This window comes from Bos javanicus, chromosome 13 (genome assembly GCF_032452875.1).
Source record: "Bos javanicus breed banteng chromosome 13, ARS-OSU_banteng_1.0, whole genome shotgun sequence".
Classification (NCBI taxonomy): domain Eukaryota; kingdom Metazoa; phylum Chordata; class Mammalia; order Artiodactyla; family Bovidae; genus Bos; species Bos javanicus.
This window is the reverse complement of record NC_083880.1, coordinates 56,909,286-56,926,521: the sequence shown is the minus strand read 5'-3', so window position 1 is coordinate 56,926,521 and position 17,236 is coordinate 56,909,286. Positions and strand designations below refer to the sequence as shown.

General features: G+C 51.0%; 1 protein-coding gene across 4 annotated transcripts in view; it reads left to right on the top strand.

Moving 5' to 3' along the window:
• Positions 1-17,236, top strand: part of PHACTR3 (phosphatase and actin regulator 3) — a 206,068-nt gene that overhangs the window by 17,306 nt on the left and 171,526 nt on the right. Inside the window, exon 1 of one of the 4 annotated variants that reach the window (XM_061437011.1) lies at positions 628-885. The exons of 2 other annotated variants lie outside the window; for them this stretch is intronic. Coding sequence is in view for 1 of the 2 variants with exons in the window: in XM_061437009.1 (XP_061292993.1) it covers positions 7,123-7,156 (34 nt within the window). In the remaining variant the exon portion in view is untranslated. Of the gene's footprint in view, positions 1-627; positions 886-6,990; positions 7,157-17,236 lie in introns of those variants that run through there. One more of the 4 variants, XM_061437009.1, reaches the window with a different exon arrangement.

Below are 17,236 nucleotides of genomic sequence, written 5' to 3'. Positions count from 1 at the left end.
AAAGCGGAGGGTGGCGGGGAGGTGGGGTGGGCTGTGCGCCTGTCACCATGGAGACGCAGGAAGCAAAGTGATCATTAAAACCTTTCTCCACCAGAAGGCAATTTTCACTTCACAGGGAGAAGTCTGAGCTTCTGAAATGTAGGGTTCAAAAAAAGAATCAAAGCTGGTGTTTTGGTATGGAGCCACAGGACTCCATTCGTATCCTAGGGAAGCAGGGTCCCTTCACACGTTCTGTTTTGACAATAAGTTGCTCTTACCTTCCTCTGATGACTCTTTCTCTCTGAAGGCACCAGACCCAGATGGGGACTTGATCACCTTAACTGGTGGGCGTGCAGCTCCACAGGGCCCCTGGGGCTGGGGTGATCCAGCTTTGTGGGGAGATTCCTTCACTTTGCTGGAACACAGAGCAGCTTCACTATTTAACTGCAAAGAAAGACCCGTTAGAGGCAGCTCTGTGGGCGCCAGGGCCCAATCTGAAATTTTAAACAATAAACCCATACAAGGCTTGTAAGATTTCTTTGTTAAGACTGTTGACAGTGTGTCATTTGGTCAAACTAAGGTACCAGCCTGAGGAAATCCCTGGCTTTTTGTTTTTGGTATCTGGGAGGGCAAGTTAATTTCCTTGGAGTTTCAGGCAGAGGCAGCTCTAAGCAGACCCTTAAGGCTTTAATTAATCCTTTTATTAGAAATCAGGGATTAAGCCTTCAGCACTCCATGATGGATTGGTTTTCTCTGTGTCGGAGATGCACATCCATGATTGTTCCAATTATGGAAGTTGAGTGGCTCGTCAGGAGAGAATCCTTCTCAGCTCCTTTTGTCTCCCTGGCAGTGAGAGGACGCAAACTTGAAATGGGAATTATGCAGGATTTAGCTTTTCGGCTGTCTGTGAGTTGATGTCTCCGTGGGTGGGAACACGGGGCTTGGCAGGTGACTCGTGCCGGTCCACTTGGGGGAGAGGGGAAAGGGCTTGGATGTCGGTGATGCAGTGACCGCGTGGGAGGATGAAAGCCCAAGTTAGTCTCAGGTTCACATGCACAAAAGGGGACCCAAAGAGCAGAGACCTGGGGTTAAAAGTCTCTATGTATAGAATGCTGCGAGTGGTAGAACCTTACTGAAAAGGAAAAATGAATGAAGTATTTAAGAACTGGGTTAGACACAGGAGTTCCGGTGGAAAGAGATTCAGAATCTTCAGGTCGGAAGCAGCCTGGGAGCTTAAAGTGGGAAGGGTGGATTAGGGGAGCATTTTCTACAACTGCTTTGCTTAGTTGGCTCGGCGGGTGCTTGCATACCTCTTTTGATGGGGAACTCACTTCTTTCTGAGGCAGTTCATGCTTCTCTATGGGCAAACCCATTTAAAAATTCGTTTTCAAATGGTTCGAAATGGCCTGCTCTGTTAGTCGTGATGGGATCGTCTCCCGATGCATGGTACCTTGGCTTCCAGAGAAGCTGGTGGTGGTGTCACACCCACCTGAGGCATTTCTTCACTAGACTGTAGAGTCCAGCCCTTCAGTCCTCTTTCCTGAAGAACGTCTCCCATTCGCCCATCTGCTGCTCTGAAGTGAGGCTGGTGAGCCAGCTGTGGAATGACCTGGTGTGCAGTCACCTGCCTCCATCTTTGGAAACAACAGTTTCTTTGTTTTTATAAAACAGCTCGCGATGGCATTTGCCCTTTTCCCCTCCAAAGTGCATTTTTAGGGCATCAGTATTCTCACAAACTGATCACAGAAGCTCAGAACATCACAGGAAAGTAAGCAGTGACATCTCTCTCCCTCCCTCTCCGGATGTTATCTCTGTGATGAGCTCTGTGGAGCATCTCCACCTTTTCCTGCGTGTTTATATCTACAGGTTCTTGGGGAAAGGCATTTAAGAGAACACAAGTGGTTTCACACCACATGGAAGGTTTTCCAGTTTGGGTTTCTACTCAACACTGGATCTTGGAGGTGGTCTCACCACGTGGCAAGTATATCTCCATCTCCTTTTCTTAATAACCGCATAGTATCCTGAAGAATATGTTTTTCTCAGTTGAGCTATATGTGTTTCCATTTTTTACCCATTACAAGCAATACAGCAGTAGTCATACAGGCAAAGCCTCCTTGGGCTCCCATGTGAATTTCCTATAGGGTGTGTCTAGGTCACAAGAGGCTCACATTTAAAATTTTTCTGATATCGCTTCCCCCTGGAAAACGGACCCATGATGCTTCTTCAGAATCTGAGCGCATCCTTTCTCCAAAGCCTTCCCGATGCCTGGAGTGGTCCATCTGGTTTTCTGTCTCGTTAAGGGTGACAAGGGGCATCTTGTTGTGTTAGTTTGTAGCTCTGTGATTGATGGCAAGTGTGAGCATCTTTTTGTGGCCTTATTACTGTGTTAAATCTCTCTGTGACTGCACCTATGGCTGTGGACTTCCTGGCAAGGGTGAAGGCCTTTCCTTGAGGACCGACCCTCATGCTCTTTCCGTATCGTTGCTCCACTCATGATTCTGTAGGCAGCTTTCCAGGGTTCCTGTCTGCAAATCCTCACTCTGTGCCCACAAGTATGGTCAGGATTTTTCCCACAACTTAAAATTTTAAAAAGGCAACTTGGCATCCCCATTGCCTTTCCTCCTCTGAGTTCCTAGTCACAAGGAATTCTATCAGCTCTCAGACTGTGGCTTTGGCCCTGTGCAGACCTCCTACCCATCTAGTCACGTGCCACCTCCTTATTTCGTCCCTTTGCTGCTCTTCTGGTCCCCTCTCCCCACCACTCTCTCCTCCCTGGGTTTTCGCTGCATTGCCTTCTCTCGGCTCCCTGCTCATCCCTCTATTCCTCTCCCATCCCAAAACACAGCGGTCCCTGCAGGGCCATCCCTTGCTGTCTTTTCCCTCCACTCTCAGCTCTCTTTCTGGTTTCCAGAGACTAAATAAAGAGTTACCAGGGTCAGCTGTTTAGAATGTTTCCGTGGGGACTTGCAACTTGTCTTTTTCTGTGCAACCAGATAGGGGACCTTTCGATCTCAAGTGGGTTTCTCAGCACCACTGACATTGGTAACGGGGTCCTTCTCTGCTATGGGGTGTCCTGTGCATTGTCAGATGTTTAGCAGCATCCCTGGCCTCTGCCCTCGAGAAAAACAGTAGCAGCCCAGCCCCTGGTTGTGACCATCGAAAATGTCTTCAGACTTGCCAGGTGTCCCCTGGGGGCAAAATCTCCCTGGAGGACTGCTGATGTAGCTATTTCATTCTCAAACCCTGGTGTGGATTAGAGTCACCTGGAAGTCACCTGTTCACCCCACCCCCTTTGTTTCTGGTTCAGCCTGTGGTGGATGCCAGTGAAGTGCATTTCTAACGAATGACCAGGTCATGCTGATGGTACGGGTCAGGGGACCAGATCCAGGGACCCACTGAGTCTAGTCCTCCCTGAGCCACTGTCTCAGTCTCTGCTGACAACTTCTGTGCGCATGTGTGTGTGTCTAAGTATGTGTCCAGTGGGTTCTGCCCTGACCTGTCTGCCTCCTGAGCCCCAGACCGCTGTGTCCTTCGACTCCCTGCTTGCCCGGGTCTTGATCTGATGTTGCCTCCTCAGAGGGCCCTCTTTGTTCATCTGATGAGATTAAGTAGCTGCCTTGCCCACACTACCCAGCTCTCATCCCAGCTTGTTCACGATGTTCATTACTGCCTGGGATTCAGGTCTTCTTATTCTCAGTGGACTGTCCCCACTAGGCTGAGAGCCCATCGCCAACTGCTCACTGGAGGCTGTGGTAAACATCTATGGGACCAGGCACAGTGTCTGAGTGAATGAGGCCTGGGGCTGGCCAGATGGCTGGATGGGCCCACTGTGGGCAACCTGCTCAGAGGCAACTTGAGATGGCTGGAGGCTCAGTGTGGAGGGGGCAGGGGCCATGCCCCTCTGCAGGGACAAGTCCACCTCTGCTTATGGCCCAGAGAGGGTGAAACCCTCAGAGCATCCACTCCCGTCCTGAGCTGCAGACAGACACACAGACACAACCCCACCTCAGACTCTAGGCTTGGCGTTCCTTTGCTGTTTATGGGTGCCCCACGTGGGGTGGAGATGAGGAGTCTCAGCCTGCTTTCTCCATGGCCTGGTTCTCCCGGGCTTCTTTCCTCAAATGCTCTCTTGCTCTGAAGTCCTGAGTTTTGGGGTTCTCCCTCTGGCCCCTTGCAGAGCGTCTCCATGGCTTAATTAGCAATAGAACTCTGCAGTAATTACCTCGTCAGCTTCTTCTTTGGGGTTATTAAACATAAAAGCTGGGTGCTTAAAAAAATACAGAGTTTAAAAACTTAGAATTTTTCCTGGTTATGAAAACAACTGCACATTCCTCGTAGGAAGTGATTGAAAGCTTTTGAAACTTTTGTTCCTCATCCCCTGCTCCCTTAACAGGACACAGAAGGCAGTGACAAGGGACAGCTTTGTCCCTGGGACCTTCCCAGGTGCCAGGTGTGGCAGAAGGTCAGACACAGTCAGGGTCCAGGTTTATGCCCTGCCCCCACCCCATCCCTTGTGGTCACTTCAGCCACTTAGCATCTCCTCACTGATCACTCTTTGAAATGATCTCACTTATTTGACCCACTTGCTTATGCTCTGTCCCTCCTGCTGGGTAGCACTCTCTAATACAATGGTCGTTAGCTACTTACAGCGATTTACATCTAAATTAAATAAATCAACCTTAAAATTTCCTTTCCTCGGTCACACTCGTCACATTGCAAGCGCTCAGTTGCTACGTGTGGCTGGCAGCTGCCGTGTTACATAGCATGGATCTAGAATATTCTATCCTCGTGGGCGGCTCAGTTAGTGCTGCTCTGGAGTGGAAGACCCTACAGGTAGGTCCTTATCCCTTGTTCCTTGGCTGTGCAGCCTGTGGCTCTTCCCCAGTGGTTGTCTGTTGACTGAGCAGACAAGTCAGAGTGCAGACAGAATGGACATGGTCTAGGAGGCCTTGTGCTGGAGACCCTCAGCTGATCATCTCACATCCTTAAGGGGAGGACACCCAAGCAGAGTTCATTTCTTATCCACACAAGATTAATTTATCTCAATTCAATGAGCTCCTCCAGAGAGCCTACAATGTGCCATGGTTGGCTCTGGCTGGATGGGTCTCTTTGACAAAGAAAACAATGACATCCAAAGAGATTCTTTGCCTGGAGTTGGATGGAGTCCCAGATCTGGCTCTGCCACATACATGCTGTGTGACCTTGGGCAAGTTGCTTCACCTCTCTGAATCTCCATTTCTTGTTTGTAACATGGTGGTCAGTATTGTCCATTCCTCCAGGTGGGTGAGGATCACTGAGCTATCATCTGTAATAGACACTGTCATTGGTTCCCAGCTTTGAAGGGGCAGCAGTCTCCTCAGACATCTCCTAATCACCTTGAGACCATTCCATCCTCTGGGAATAAAGTTGGGAGGCAGTGGACCCTGTGATGGAGAGGTGGGGACAGCCTGTGGGTTGATCTGCAGCCCCTTCTCTAACTGGCTGATAACCTGGTAAATTTTCAGTGGCTGAAGTGAAAACATGCTTGTCAGCTCAGTGTTACACTGGGGTATCTTGCTTCCTTTTATTTAATCTTCCTCCAAACCCTTGCTGCTGCTGCTGCTAAGTCACTTTAGTCGTGTCTGACTCTGTGCGACCACATAGATGGCAGCCCACCAGGCTCCCCCGTCCCTGGGATTCTCCAGGCAAGAACACTGGAGTGGGTTGCCATTTTCTTCTCCAATGCATGAAAGTGAAAAGTGAAGGTGAAGTTGCTCGGTCGTGTCCGACCCTCAGCGACCCCAGGGACTGCAGCCTTCCAGGCTCCTCCTTCCATGGGATTTTCCAGGCAAGAGTACTGGAGTGGGGTGCCATTCCTTCTCCACCAAACCCTTGAGGTAGGGTCAAAGGGCCAGATGGCCCTAGGGACGTTTGTGTGGAGAGGAGTTAGAATCTAAGTGAGTTTCAAGCCTGGTCCACTCTGCATGCCCCACCCACTCTGCTCCGCCCACCCACCAGCCCCTCCCACTCTGCCCCAGTCACTCTACGCCCTGCCCACCTATTACTGGCTTCAAAATGCATCTTTTTACAGGAAGGCCTTCTGTGCTTTGGGCTTCCCTGGTGGCTCAGATGGTTAAGAATCTGCCTGCAATGGGGGAGACTGGGGTTCGATCCCTGGGTTGGGAAAATCCCTTGGAGAAGGGAGTGGCTACCCACTCTGGTATTCTTGCCTGGAGAACCCCATGGACAGAGGAGCCTGGTGGGCTACAGTCCAAGGGGTCACAAAGAGTCAGACATGACTAAGCAACTAATACTTTCACTTCCTGTGCTTTAGATGAAGCAGATTCATGTGTTTATCCCATTTCTGTTTCAAGCAACCTGTGCCACAAATACATACAAATCTGTAGTCACATAAACACACAGGCACAGATGTACTCTTCCCTTTCCTAGTTCATTTAACTAGAATGGCCACCAGGATAAGATTTATTTACTGGAGGTCAGGCAAGGAGCTGGCAGAGAACCAGCCATGGGCAGAGTTGCTGCAGGTCTTGTCTTAATGGGCTGGGGTGAGTGTCCATGTGTGTTAAAGCAAGTCATTTGGGTGGGTCGCTTGGCAACACACCTTATCTCGTGGCTGGGACATAAGTAGACTTGGGCGTCGATTGGTCAGCTGTCAGAAAATGAATTTGCCAAGATCTGAGTAGAGAGAGTGGCACCTGTGGCTACAGACTTAATAAATGTATTTATCACACATTGTTATGCAGTTGTTTTAAATGTAACAGTTTGTTAAAGTTGCTTTTGGTCTTAATACTCTTACTATTGAGTTGTATTATCATTAGTTAATTTTTTGTTCCCATTACTTCTTGGAAGTTTATAGCCATGTGCAGAGAAAATTTTTGCCTTGCTGTAATCACTAGCTCAGGAGATTTAAATAAAGGCAGGAAGACCTGCCAAAAATGATCTTTCTGCTTCCCTTTGGCAGGAAAACTTTGTCTTGGCAATGTTAATTGCAGGGTGACTGCCTTTCTGCAGTCACATGGGGCAAGTGACTGCTGACCTTGGCTTGTTTGCTGGCAGGGTCTTTTGTGCAGAGCTCCCCAGCATCAGAGATGTCCCCATCTGAGCACTGCTTTGTAGGGTTCCCTCAGCCGCCCCCACCTTCTAATGAAGAAGGAAAATGATTCCTGTTATCATCCAGGTAAATGGGGATGCACTTCCATAGAGACTGGTAGGTTGCAGTCCTCCTTTAAATCAAATTTATTTGCAAACAAAAGAAGATGGGCTTCAAATATTAATGAAGTAGTTACGGTCATCCACTGAGGAGACACAGGTGTGGCGGAAATCGCTGAGATGGGGTGGATTTCTGTGAAGTGAGAGATGTTCTTGTGCATTGTCGTCTTGACCTGTGACTCTCCCATTCTTATTTGTTTATCTGCTGATGTAGGAAATGCCCCTGTGTGCACGGGTCATGATGGGTGTGTGGGGGGTGATGTAAAGAAGGATTGCTTGTCCTGGAATCTCACCCTCTGGCTATGGGGTTGGGGGGGGGGCGGTTCATACGGTGTTGACTTGTGAAATGACAGGACATGTGGATAATAAATACCGGGCCTCCCAGATCTTTCCTCTTCTGTGTGGCATCCAGTGTGTCCTCTGATCCTGTAAGGACAGTCTGCAGACCTTTGTGCTGCAGGCTGGGTGCTGTCTCCTCTGCTGTCTGCAGGTTGGCAGGGTTGACCATCTAGGCTGGGCTCAGCTGGGTGGCTCTTCTTCACCTGTACCTCATCCTCCTTGGACCCAGCAATGTTGCCTCCTGGCTGGGGGGATGCATGGGCCCTCTTAGGCTCTGTGGTCCTCACTTCTGCCTGATTCTGTTAGAGTGGGAACATGCCCAGCTTAAGGTCAAGGGGAGGGAATACAGTCCACCAGTTGATGGGAGGGGCTTGGTCACATTCATGCTGGGATTTCCTGCAGCCTCTATTCTCCCATGGTTGGGCCTTGGCCTTGGGAGGCCAGCAGACAAGGTGTTCAGGGGAACTGGCAAGTGCGTGGACTCTTTGATGTTACCTGGGTCTACGTGACTTTGACAGTCCTACCTAACATCTCTGAGCCTTGTTTCCCCCCTGTAAAGCGTCCCTGCGTGGACATTTGTTGGTGAGGATTCAATGGGTTGGTTTCTGTAAAGCATTTAGCAGAGCGCCTGGAATACAGGGAGACTGGGTCATGATGAGCTGGTGTTTATCCCCACCTGTCATTATGGAGACATTTCCACCAGAGGCAGCTTGGAGGCCCTTGAACGTTTTTGTTGATAACAGTGGAAATCCCTGATTCTGTGCAGTTCTGAGGCTCCCTCGTCGTGCCTCTTGATGTTGAAAGAAGGGTCCCTTCTGGCCTAAGGTCACTCTTGCTGAGAGATATCAGGTAGCTTTGTAGGATTCCCCCACCCTCCCTCCTGCATGGCCCTGGAGCTGGTTCCAGGGGTTGCTAGTGTGCGCTGGGGGCTCCTCTGAGGGGATTGTGCCCATCTTCCTAATCAGGGAGCTGGTCCAGGGGAGCCAGAATGCAGGGCTAGTTTAACTGGCCCAAGTCAAAGGTCAAGGTCAAAGGCTGAGTCACACCCTCACAGACATGAGGTTGCAGTGTGTTTAGCTGACTCTGGGCTCCTTGAGGTTGGCTTTGGGCTCAGGAAGGAAGGCATGTGGATAGTGGAGGCAACAGCAGTTTGTTTTTCAACTTCTGTGTTTTTTTCCCCTAATTTTTGCAACTAGAAGCCTCTGCCTTAATAGGAACTAATGCAGGATTTAGGGATAATTTATTATTTATCTCATCCTTTTCAGAGGGAAGGGTGAATAAGGGGGGGGGGCATCTAATAACATACCACATGAAACAAACCAAGCTCTGCTTCTTACCTGCATTCTCCTGGGCAGGCGCTCTGGGTGGGGGATTCAGGGGCCAAACCCTGTTTGTCTTCCCCTGAAATCTTATGGAGCTTGTCTCTTCCTTAAGACCCTTATTGCAAACAGCACTGGTGTTTTAACGTGATTACTTTCCTCTAATATTTTTCAAACTCTTTCTGGGAAACATATTTGCATCTTTTTACTTTAAAGATAGGTCTTGTCCACTTTTGTGTCTTTGGCTCCAAAAGCCAAAGTGTGAGTGTCTTGCTCATAGAAGGTGCACAAGAAACCACTTTTATTGTAAAAACATGGTAATGACACCCAGCAGCCCTTTCTTATTCCCAGTCCCGTGTATCCATAAGGAAAAGTAGAACGGAGGGGAAAAGATGACCAGAAACGCAACAGCAAAGCACGATGAGCAGGTTAAATGGTCTTGCCCTGTTGGAAATTCCTGGAGCTGATTGACAGGCAGAGGGGACAGTAGCTCAGAGGACAACTTATCAGTAATACGCCAGGCTAAAATAAGCCTACAGATTTGTTAATAATTGGTCTCTGTGTGGTTTTTTAAATTAACTAATAACGGTTTATTCCAGGAGGATATTAGCCCAGAGCAGCTGTTCGCTCGTAGGAAATAGAGATTCTAATCACTGGTGTGTTGGTTTGTTTTTCTGTTTCCTTTTTCTGACCTGGACAAAGCTGACTGCTGCATCTCACTTGCTGACCTCTGCAGGCGGGAGGCGGTGAGGGCCCAGTTAACACTGCCCAGGGTGACATCCCGGGAGCCAGTGCAGGTTGGAAGGAGAGTGTGAGACAGGAGATGCAGGATGATGCCCACAGCTCATGGCAAGTGAGATTCCTCCCCACTTCCCACCCACCAAATCAAGGGCCTTCTGTTAGGCCACAGACAGCAGAAATGTGGCCCACCCTGTGGGTTGTCTAGTGGGGGTGGGCTCAGATGCTACTCTCGGGAAAGTGGGGAGGGCTGCTCTGGGGCTGGCAGGCTGGGGTTGTTTGAGAGAAGGTGTTCAGGGGCAGTGAATTGAGACCCAAAAGGTAGTTTGAGTCCACCAGGCCGAATGAGCAGGAAAGGTGTGCCAGGCAGAGAGAACGGCTGGACAGAGGCCAGGAGGCAGGAGGGAGCTTCTGGAGTGTCATGGGCTGAAGTCAGCTAGTGGCTGGAGGAGGATGGAGGGTGGATGAATGAGTCATGGCATGCATGTGTACACGTGTGTGTGTGTGTGTCCTGTTGTAACTTATCATTTGTCAAAGCCACAGGCGGTCGTGGACACGGTCAGTGACACGGCCCTTGTCCCTCCTGCAGGCAGCTAGAGCCATGGTGCCTGGGGCCTTGGAGCTGGCCTTGCAGTCAGTCTGGAACCGTGACTCAGGTCCCTCTAGCAGGCATCACCTCACTTTCCTCCTTCGTAGAATGTGGGTGGTTGTGAGGCTGGGTGAGGTGTTTGACCGCAGCCCAGCGCCTGCAGCTGGTGTAAGGTAACTGTGTTCCTGCCCCCAGGTGTGTGGTCCGTGAATTCAGCTCATAGAGCAGAAAGCTTAGCCTGGGGGAACGATACTCTCCACCCTTCTCCTGGGTCATGCTGGGCAATGGATCTGGCGAGGAGGTCACCTTGACCTGCCTGCAGAGGGTGATTCTCCACAGTTGCTAGGAGACCTTGACCTGGTGTAGTTAACCATCTCACCACACACAGAAGGGCTTCTCATGTTTCTAGCCCCTCCAGCTCCAAGAGTCAGAGATGTCCCATGAGCTGTTCCGGGCGCCAGTCCCACAGGAAGGAAGGTGGCCAGGCAGCCAGGGTCCTCTCTCTGGCCAGGCTCTGGTTATTCCTGGTGCCTCCAGGAGAGGCATGTTCCTCCTGGAAGCCATGAGCTGCCCTCTGGAGAAGTCCAAGCTTATCCTATTGGAAGCTGAGTGACCTCTGCTGGGCACACCAATGGCTTGTGTAGGACTCAGAACTTGAATTCCAGGGTGGGGGCCGTGGGGGTCAGAGGGAGGTTGCCAGGTTATATTGTGGGGCTTCCCATCCTGATTCTGTGTGACGTCAGGCGAGTCTCTTGCCCAGTCTGTGCCTCCGCTGTTCAGTGTGTTTCTACAGGTGGCCACATTGTTCCCTCCGACCCCACTGCCCGTGTGCAGTGTGACTTTGTCGCGCCTCCTGTCAGGGGTGGGGGAGACTGTCTCCTGCCCCCTGGCATCCACATGTCACACTTGCTCACAGTGTACCAAAAGTGACACAGTGTGACTTCTGGACCCGGGATTTGGATGCCCAGCAGCCTCCGTTTGGCCCTCTCACCTGCCACCAGTTTGGATCATCCTGCTGGGGAAAACTGGGTGCCCCAGCTGATGGTTCTTGAGAGGGGAGCCTTCCAGGTGTCTCCAGCTTGGCTGGCACCACGTCCAGCAGAGGGGCCCTGCCCAAGCCCTGCCCACAGCAAGTGAATGATATAATGGTTATTAATCAGGGCCATTGAGTAGTGGAGTGGTTTGTTACGCCTTGTAGGTAACTGAAACCCACTCCGACCAGTACATGTTAAGAGGCTAGAGCCACTTCTTGCCCTGAGTTACACAGTGATCTTCTGTTCTGAGCTGCTGGGCAGGTGCTGAGTTTTAAATGAGGTTTCTCTGTGCCTGGCGGGCTCTGACTCTGCATTGAATTTGGAGCAGGTTCCCATTACATCTATGGCCATGTGTCCCTGTGTTGTGGTGGCAGATGTGGAGGTTTCTTTCCTGACAGCCAGGGTCTGGGAGATCCTGGGGCTTGTTCAATGCTGGGGCTGGCTACCCCCTCTGGGGGCTCCAGGGCTGGGCTGGATTTGAAGGGTATTCAACCCAGGAGTTCTGAGCCAGGAGTGGTCTTCATGACTCCCTCTGGGGAGCTTAAAAATGAAGTCAGTCTAAACTTTCTCCCTGGACTTTGTGATTGCCAGGCATTAATGAGTATTTATTGGGCACTTACTGTATACACTAATGCATACACCAATGCTGTATGCCTGTCATTGTTTTGGGGGCTAGGAAGGTCACAGTAAGGACTATGATGTCTTTCCCTTCAAAAGGTGAACAGTCTCCTGGGACAAGGGGAAGTAGTTAAGAAAGAAATAGGTGTGTGATGAAATGCCAGGTTGTTTTCAGTGCCTGCATCCAGACTGGAGGAAGGAGAGTGGTTGGGAGGGGTTAGAGGGCCTCTAAGCAAGGGCATCTGTAGAGAGATGAGGTGGAAAGGAGAGAATCAGCCGTGTAGAGACCTTGGAGAGTAGGCTTCCAGGCAGAGGGAGCAGCAGGTGCTGTCCGTCTTTCTGTCTAATGCTCATCACCTGTCTATCGATCTATCAGGTACCCGTTTGTCCATGCATCACTTGCTTACCTCCAGCAGCCTTGGCGTTCCTGCACAGAATCTAGCCCCTGCTTTAATGCCCCAGTGATAGAGAAATCTCCCCTCCCCCACCCTGAGTTTCCAACTCCTGGGACCACTTCCGGGACCGTGCCTCGCTCCTGTTTCCTCCCCCCAGGGTTTATTTACACTCTCCACTTGCCAGGAGAGGCACTTAGGAGTTTGGAGCTGTGCATGCTCCCAGGCCCCCAGTGAGAGCGGGGCAGGGGGAAGAATGGGGCCAGTCACTGGGGAGCAGGGGGAGACACCCCCATCTCAGCTGCAACTTCCCTGCTCTTGGCTCCCGGGCAAGAGCCTCTTTGTGCTCCTCCAGGACAAGGCTTGCCATTGAGACAGGCCAGGGGACGCTGTGCCTGAGCGAAGGATGGCTAGAAGCTCGAATTAGGCATTTCACAGGGAGTAAGCCCCGCACCATCTCCCAGTGGGCTTCCGAGAGCCTGGACGAGTCCTTGGCCAAGGGGCTGCAGCTTGAGCAGGCTCCTCTCACTGGGGCGAAAGCCCACACTGTTCTTTCCCCAGTGAGCCCAAACACCGAGCATTGAAAGTGTGGGAGAATTGTTCTTTTTCTCCTGGCTCCTAGTGGGCCTCCAACCCTGTTCAGGGGTGCAAAAGTGTCCTGGAAGGTTCCCCACAACTCATATTCAGAGGGGCCAAAAGAGGCTGGCTTTGAGAAAGACTGATGGGCTGTTAATAAGGCAAAGGAGAGTGGGAGCCACACGGAGGAGGTAAGACTTTTTACATTTTTGTGTATTTCCTTTGTTTTTATTTTGAAATACTTTTAGGGACTTCCCTGGTGGTCCAGTGGTTAAGAACCATCCGAGAATGCAGGGGATGTGGGTTCCATCCCTAGTTAGGAAACTTAGATCCCATAAGCCTGGAGCAGCTTAGTCTATGCACCACAGCTAGAGAGTCTGTGTGCTGCAATGGAAGATCCACATGATGCAGCCAAGATCCTGTGTGCCCCAACTAAGATCTGATGCAGCTGAATAAATATTCTGAAAAATAAATACTTTTAAATTCACATGGAACTTGCAAAAAAGTAGTGCTTAGAATTCCGCCAGCTTCTCTCGATGGTGACCCCTGACCTGGCACAGGACGCTAGTGGACGCAGGGCACAGCACTGTCACTAAACCAGGGGCCACAGTGAATGTCACCAGACTGTACATGCACCTTTTGGGGTGTAAGTTGCAGGACACTCTATTACACTTATAGAATCACCACGATCAGGTGAGGAGACTCGACTCTTAGATAAAAGCCCTTTGGCCCTTTGGTCAGGGATGTCGGTGCCCAGGCAGCAGGTGGTGGGCCCTTCCCCCTCGGATCCTGAATCTACGTTGTGCTCCCTCCATGCCCCTGGATGGGGAGCCGCCTCCTCTGGACCCCCAGACCCCACTTCCTTGGTTCCCAGCAAGGCTCAGTACCCCTGCCCCTTCTGCACATTTGAAAGGCCGGGCCTTGGGGAGGCTGCTTTTTCTCTATCCCCACCCCTTTAGGGGCTGCCACGGTTTCCTGGGACAGTCGTAACAAAGAGCTGCAGACTGGGTGGCCTCAGGAAGGGAAATGGATCCCTCCTGGTTCTGGAGGCCAGAAGACCCAGCTCCAGGTGTCGGCAGGGAGGATTCCTTCTGAGGCTGTGGTTCATTCCAGGCCTCTGCCTGCTAGTGTGCAGACAGCCGTCTCCTCCCTGGGTCTTCACATCTCCTTCCCTCTGTGCGTGTGTGGCTCAGGGTCAGCTGTAATGTATCAGGCCCACCTGAATGGCCGCATTTTAACTCATCATCCCTGTAAAGACCCTCTCTCCAAATAAGGTCACATTATTAGAAACTAGTGGTTAGGACTCCGGCTTGTGAATTGCATGGAATTTTAGGGACACAGTCCCAATATCACAGTGGCCCTCTCTCCCATCCCAGAGGGCAATGGCAGCCCACCTTCTTGAACCATCCCCTCCTATTAGGCCTCCTTGCCCCACCCCAGATGCCTCTCAGGTCTCTGTTCCCCCCTCCTTCTCCCTTGGATTCAGACAAGAGGTTCCTCACCTTGGCAACAGTGACTTGTGACCCTGGCTACCACCTGTGCCACCAGGGTCTGCTTCCTAGCATGTCGTCCCCCTCAAAGCTGAGCCAGTCGGCCTTCAGCTGCAAGTAACAAACATCCCAATTCAACTTGGCTTTCCCTAGGGAGGTGGGGGGACAGTGGGAGATAAGCCTGGCCTCCTGTTTCCTGACCTCAGCCATGTCACTGGAATCTCTTTCTCTCCCTCCCTCCTCTCTGCCCTTGGACTCCTTCTCAGGCAGGCTGTCTTCATAGGCTGGCTCTTGGCAGTTCCACACTCATAACCTTCCAGCTCAACAATCTCAGCAAAAAACAAGTTCTCCAGAAAGGCAAATAAATTGCTTGGGGTTGATGCTGATTCAGCTTGCCTCAGCCCTGTATCCAGCCTTGACTAATCACTGGTTGGGGAGTGAGGATGGAAAAAGCTCACTGGCCAGCCGGGTAACACACCTGCCCTGAGCACCTGCAGTGGGTCAGCTTCACCAAAGCCTGAGGACTGAGACGGGGAGGGTGGATCCCAGGGGAAAGCCGGATGTGGCCAGATACAGGGAGAGTAGGGGCAGGGGGTAACTGTCATGGCCACTCAGTGGAGTGGAGGGTGAGCTTTTGAGGGCAGGTGTCCAGCCTTTGTTCCTGGGTGATTCCCAGCTGTGTTTGTTGCAGCTTTCGTGCCATCAGCCACCTTCATCTTCAGAACATCTCCACTTTGGACTTTGGCTGTGCTTCCATCCCTGGCCCCCTCTCTTCCATTCTCTCTCTCAGAGCCTGTGAGCATTCTGTCCTAACATCCTGTTCTTCCATTAAATACTTTTTTTGCTTTTATAATTTGTCCATGCTTCTAGAGATTATTTGTTTACCATTTCCCTCTCCCCCTGCTAAGTCGCTTCAGTCGTTTCCGACTCTGTGCGACCCCATAGACGGCAGCCCACCAGGCTCCCCCGTCCCTGGGATTCTCCAGGCAAGAACACTGGAGTGGGTTGCCATTTCCTTCTCCAATGCATGAAAGTGAAAAGTGAAAGTAAAGTCACTTAGTTGTGTCTGACTCTTCACGACCCCATGGACTGCAGCCTACCAGGCTCCTCCATCCATGGGATTTTCCAGGCAAGAGTACTGGAGTGGGGTACCATTGCCTTCTCCACCCTCTCCCCCTGCTGCTGCTGCTGCTAAGTTGCATCAGTCATGTCTGACTCTGTGCAACCCCATAGACAGAAGCCCCCCAGGCTCCCCTGTCCCTGGGATTCTCCAAGCAAGAACACTGGAGTAGGCTGGCATTTCCTTCTCCCAATGCATGAAAGTGAAAAGTGAAAGTGAAGTCACTCAGTCGTGTCCGACTCTTAGCGATCCCATGGACTGCAGCCCACCAGGCTCCTCCATCCATGGGACTTTCCAGGCAAGAGTACTGGAGTGGGGTGCCATTGTCTTCTTGCCCTCTCCCCCTACTACCTCTCCAATTATGAGCTCCAGGGAGGAAGAGAGCACATCTGTGTTGTTCTGCTATAGTGACCAGCACCTAGGACAGCGATGAGCTGCTTCTCAAATAGCTGTGTTGCCTGGGACAAGTTACCTAACCTCTTTCTGGTCTTGGGTTTCTGTTGATCATGGGTCTCACTTCACAGGTTTGTTGTGATAATTTCACGAGACAGCCTATGGAAAAGCATGTAGGGCTTGGCACTTAGGAAGAGCTGAACAAATAGATCCTGTTACAATACATCCTGTGGCTCTTGTGGCTGGCGTGGCTGTGAGAGGCAATAGGATGTGGTGATTAAACTGCCCGGGTTCTAGTGCAGCTTCTACCACTTACTAGTAGGGTAACCTTCTGCAAGTTCATCAACTTCTCTGTTCCTCAGCTTCCTCATCTGTAAAATGAGAGTAGCGGTTACACTAACCTACAGGAATTATTTATTAGCAAAGCACCTGTGACCTTGCCGACTTCCCTGGTGGCTCAGATGGTAAAGTGTCTGCCTACAATGTGGGAGACCTGAGTTCAATCCCTGGGTCGGGAAGATCTCCTGGAGAAAGAAATAGCAATCCACTCCAGTATTCTTGCCTGGAAAATCCGGTGGACAGAGGAGCCTGGTAGGCTACAGTCCATGGGGTTGCAAAGAGTCGGACATGACTGAGTGAGTTCACTTCCACTTTCACTTTCGTGGCCTCGCCTGGCTGGGTGAACCTACTGAGCGACTTCACTTTCACTTTCACTTTTGTGGCCTCGACTGGCTGGGTGAGCCTACAGAAGCGGTCAGTGCTGTTGTTGTCATTGGTGTCTGTTACTTTCATGTTGCAACTCACATGTCGCTTCTCTGGAGCTAACTGCTTAGAAGCAAGGTTATGGCATCTTGTAAGAAGTGAACAAAGTCCTTAGGATCTGGGTTCTGTTTCTACATCATGTTACTCTGCTTCAGTGCTCAGTCGCTCAGTTGTGTCTGACTCTTTGTGACCCCACGGGCTGTAGCTCACGAGGCTCCTCTGTCCGTGTAATTTTCCAGGCAAGAATACTGAATGGGTTGCCATTTTCTATTCCTGGGGATCTTCCTGACCCAGGGATCAAACCCTCGTCTCTTGCATCTCCTGCACCGGCAGGCCGGGTCTTCACCACTGCGCCACCTGGGAAGCTTTAGTATTAATCCCTGAAGATCTGCTGTCATTCTCCCTGTCATCCTTTTCCCCAGGTCATGTTACTGGGCTTTATCTTTTGCTGTGAGAGATGAAGTGAGTTCTCCCTGTTTACCTTTTGAGCACATGTCCCGCCTCTGTGGTCTTTGCTAAGAGAAGTCCCATGGGCATGAAAGCTACATGTCTGTTACCAGTGGATCCCAAGGGTCTAGGCTGCTGCCAGACGCTGCACAGGGGCACCGTCTAAGGGAACCTTCTGTTTCATGTCAGAAAATGGAGCAGAATAAACACAATTGTCTCTCTGGATTCAGA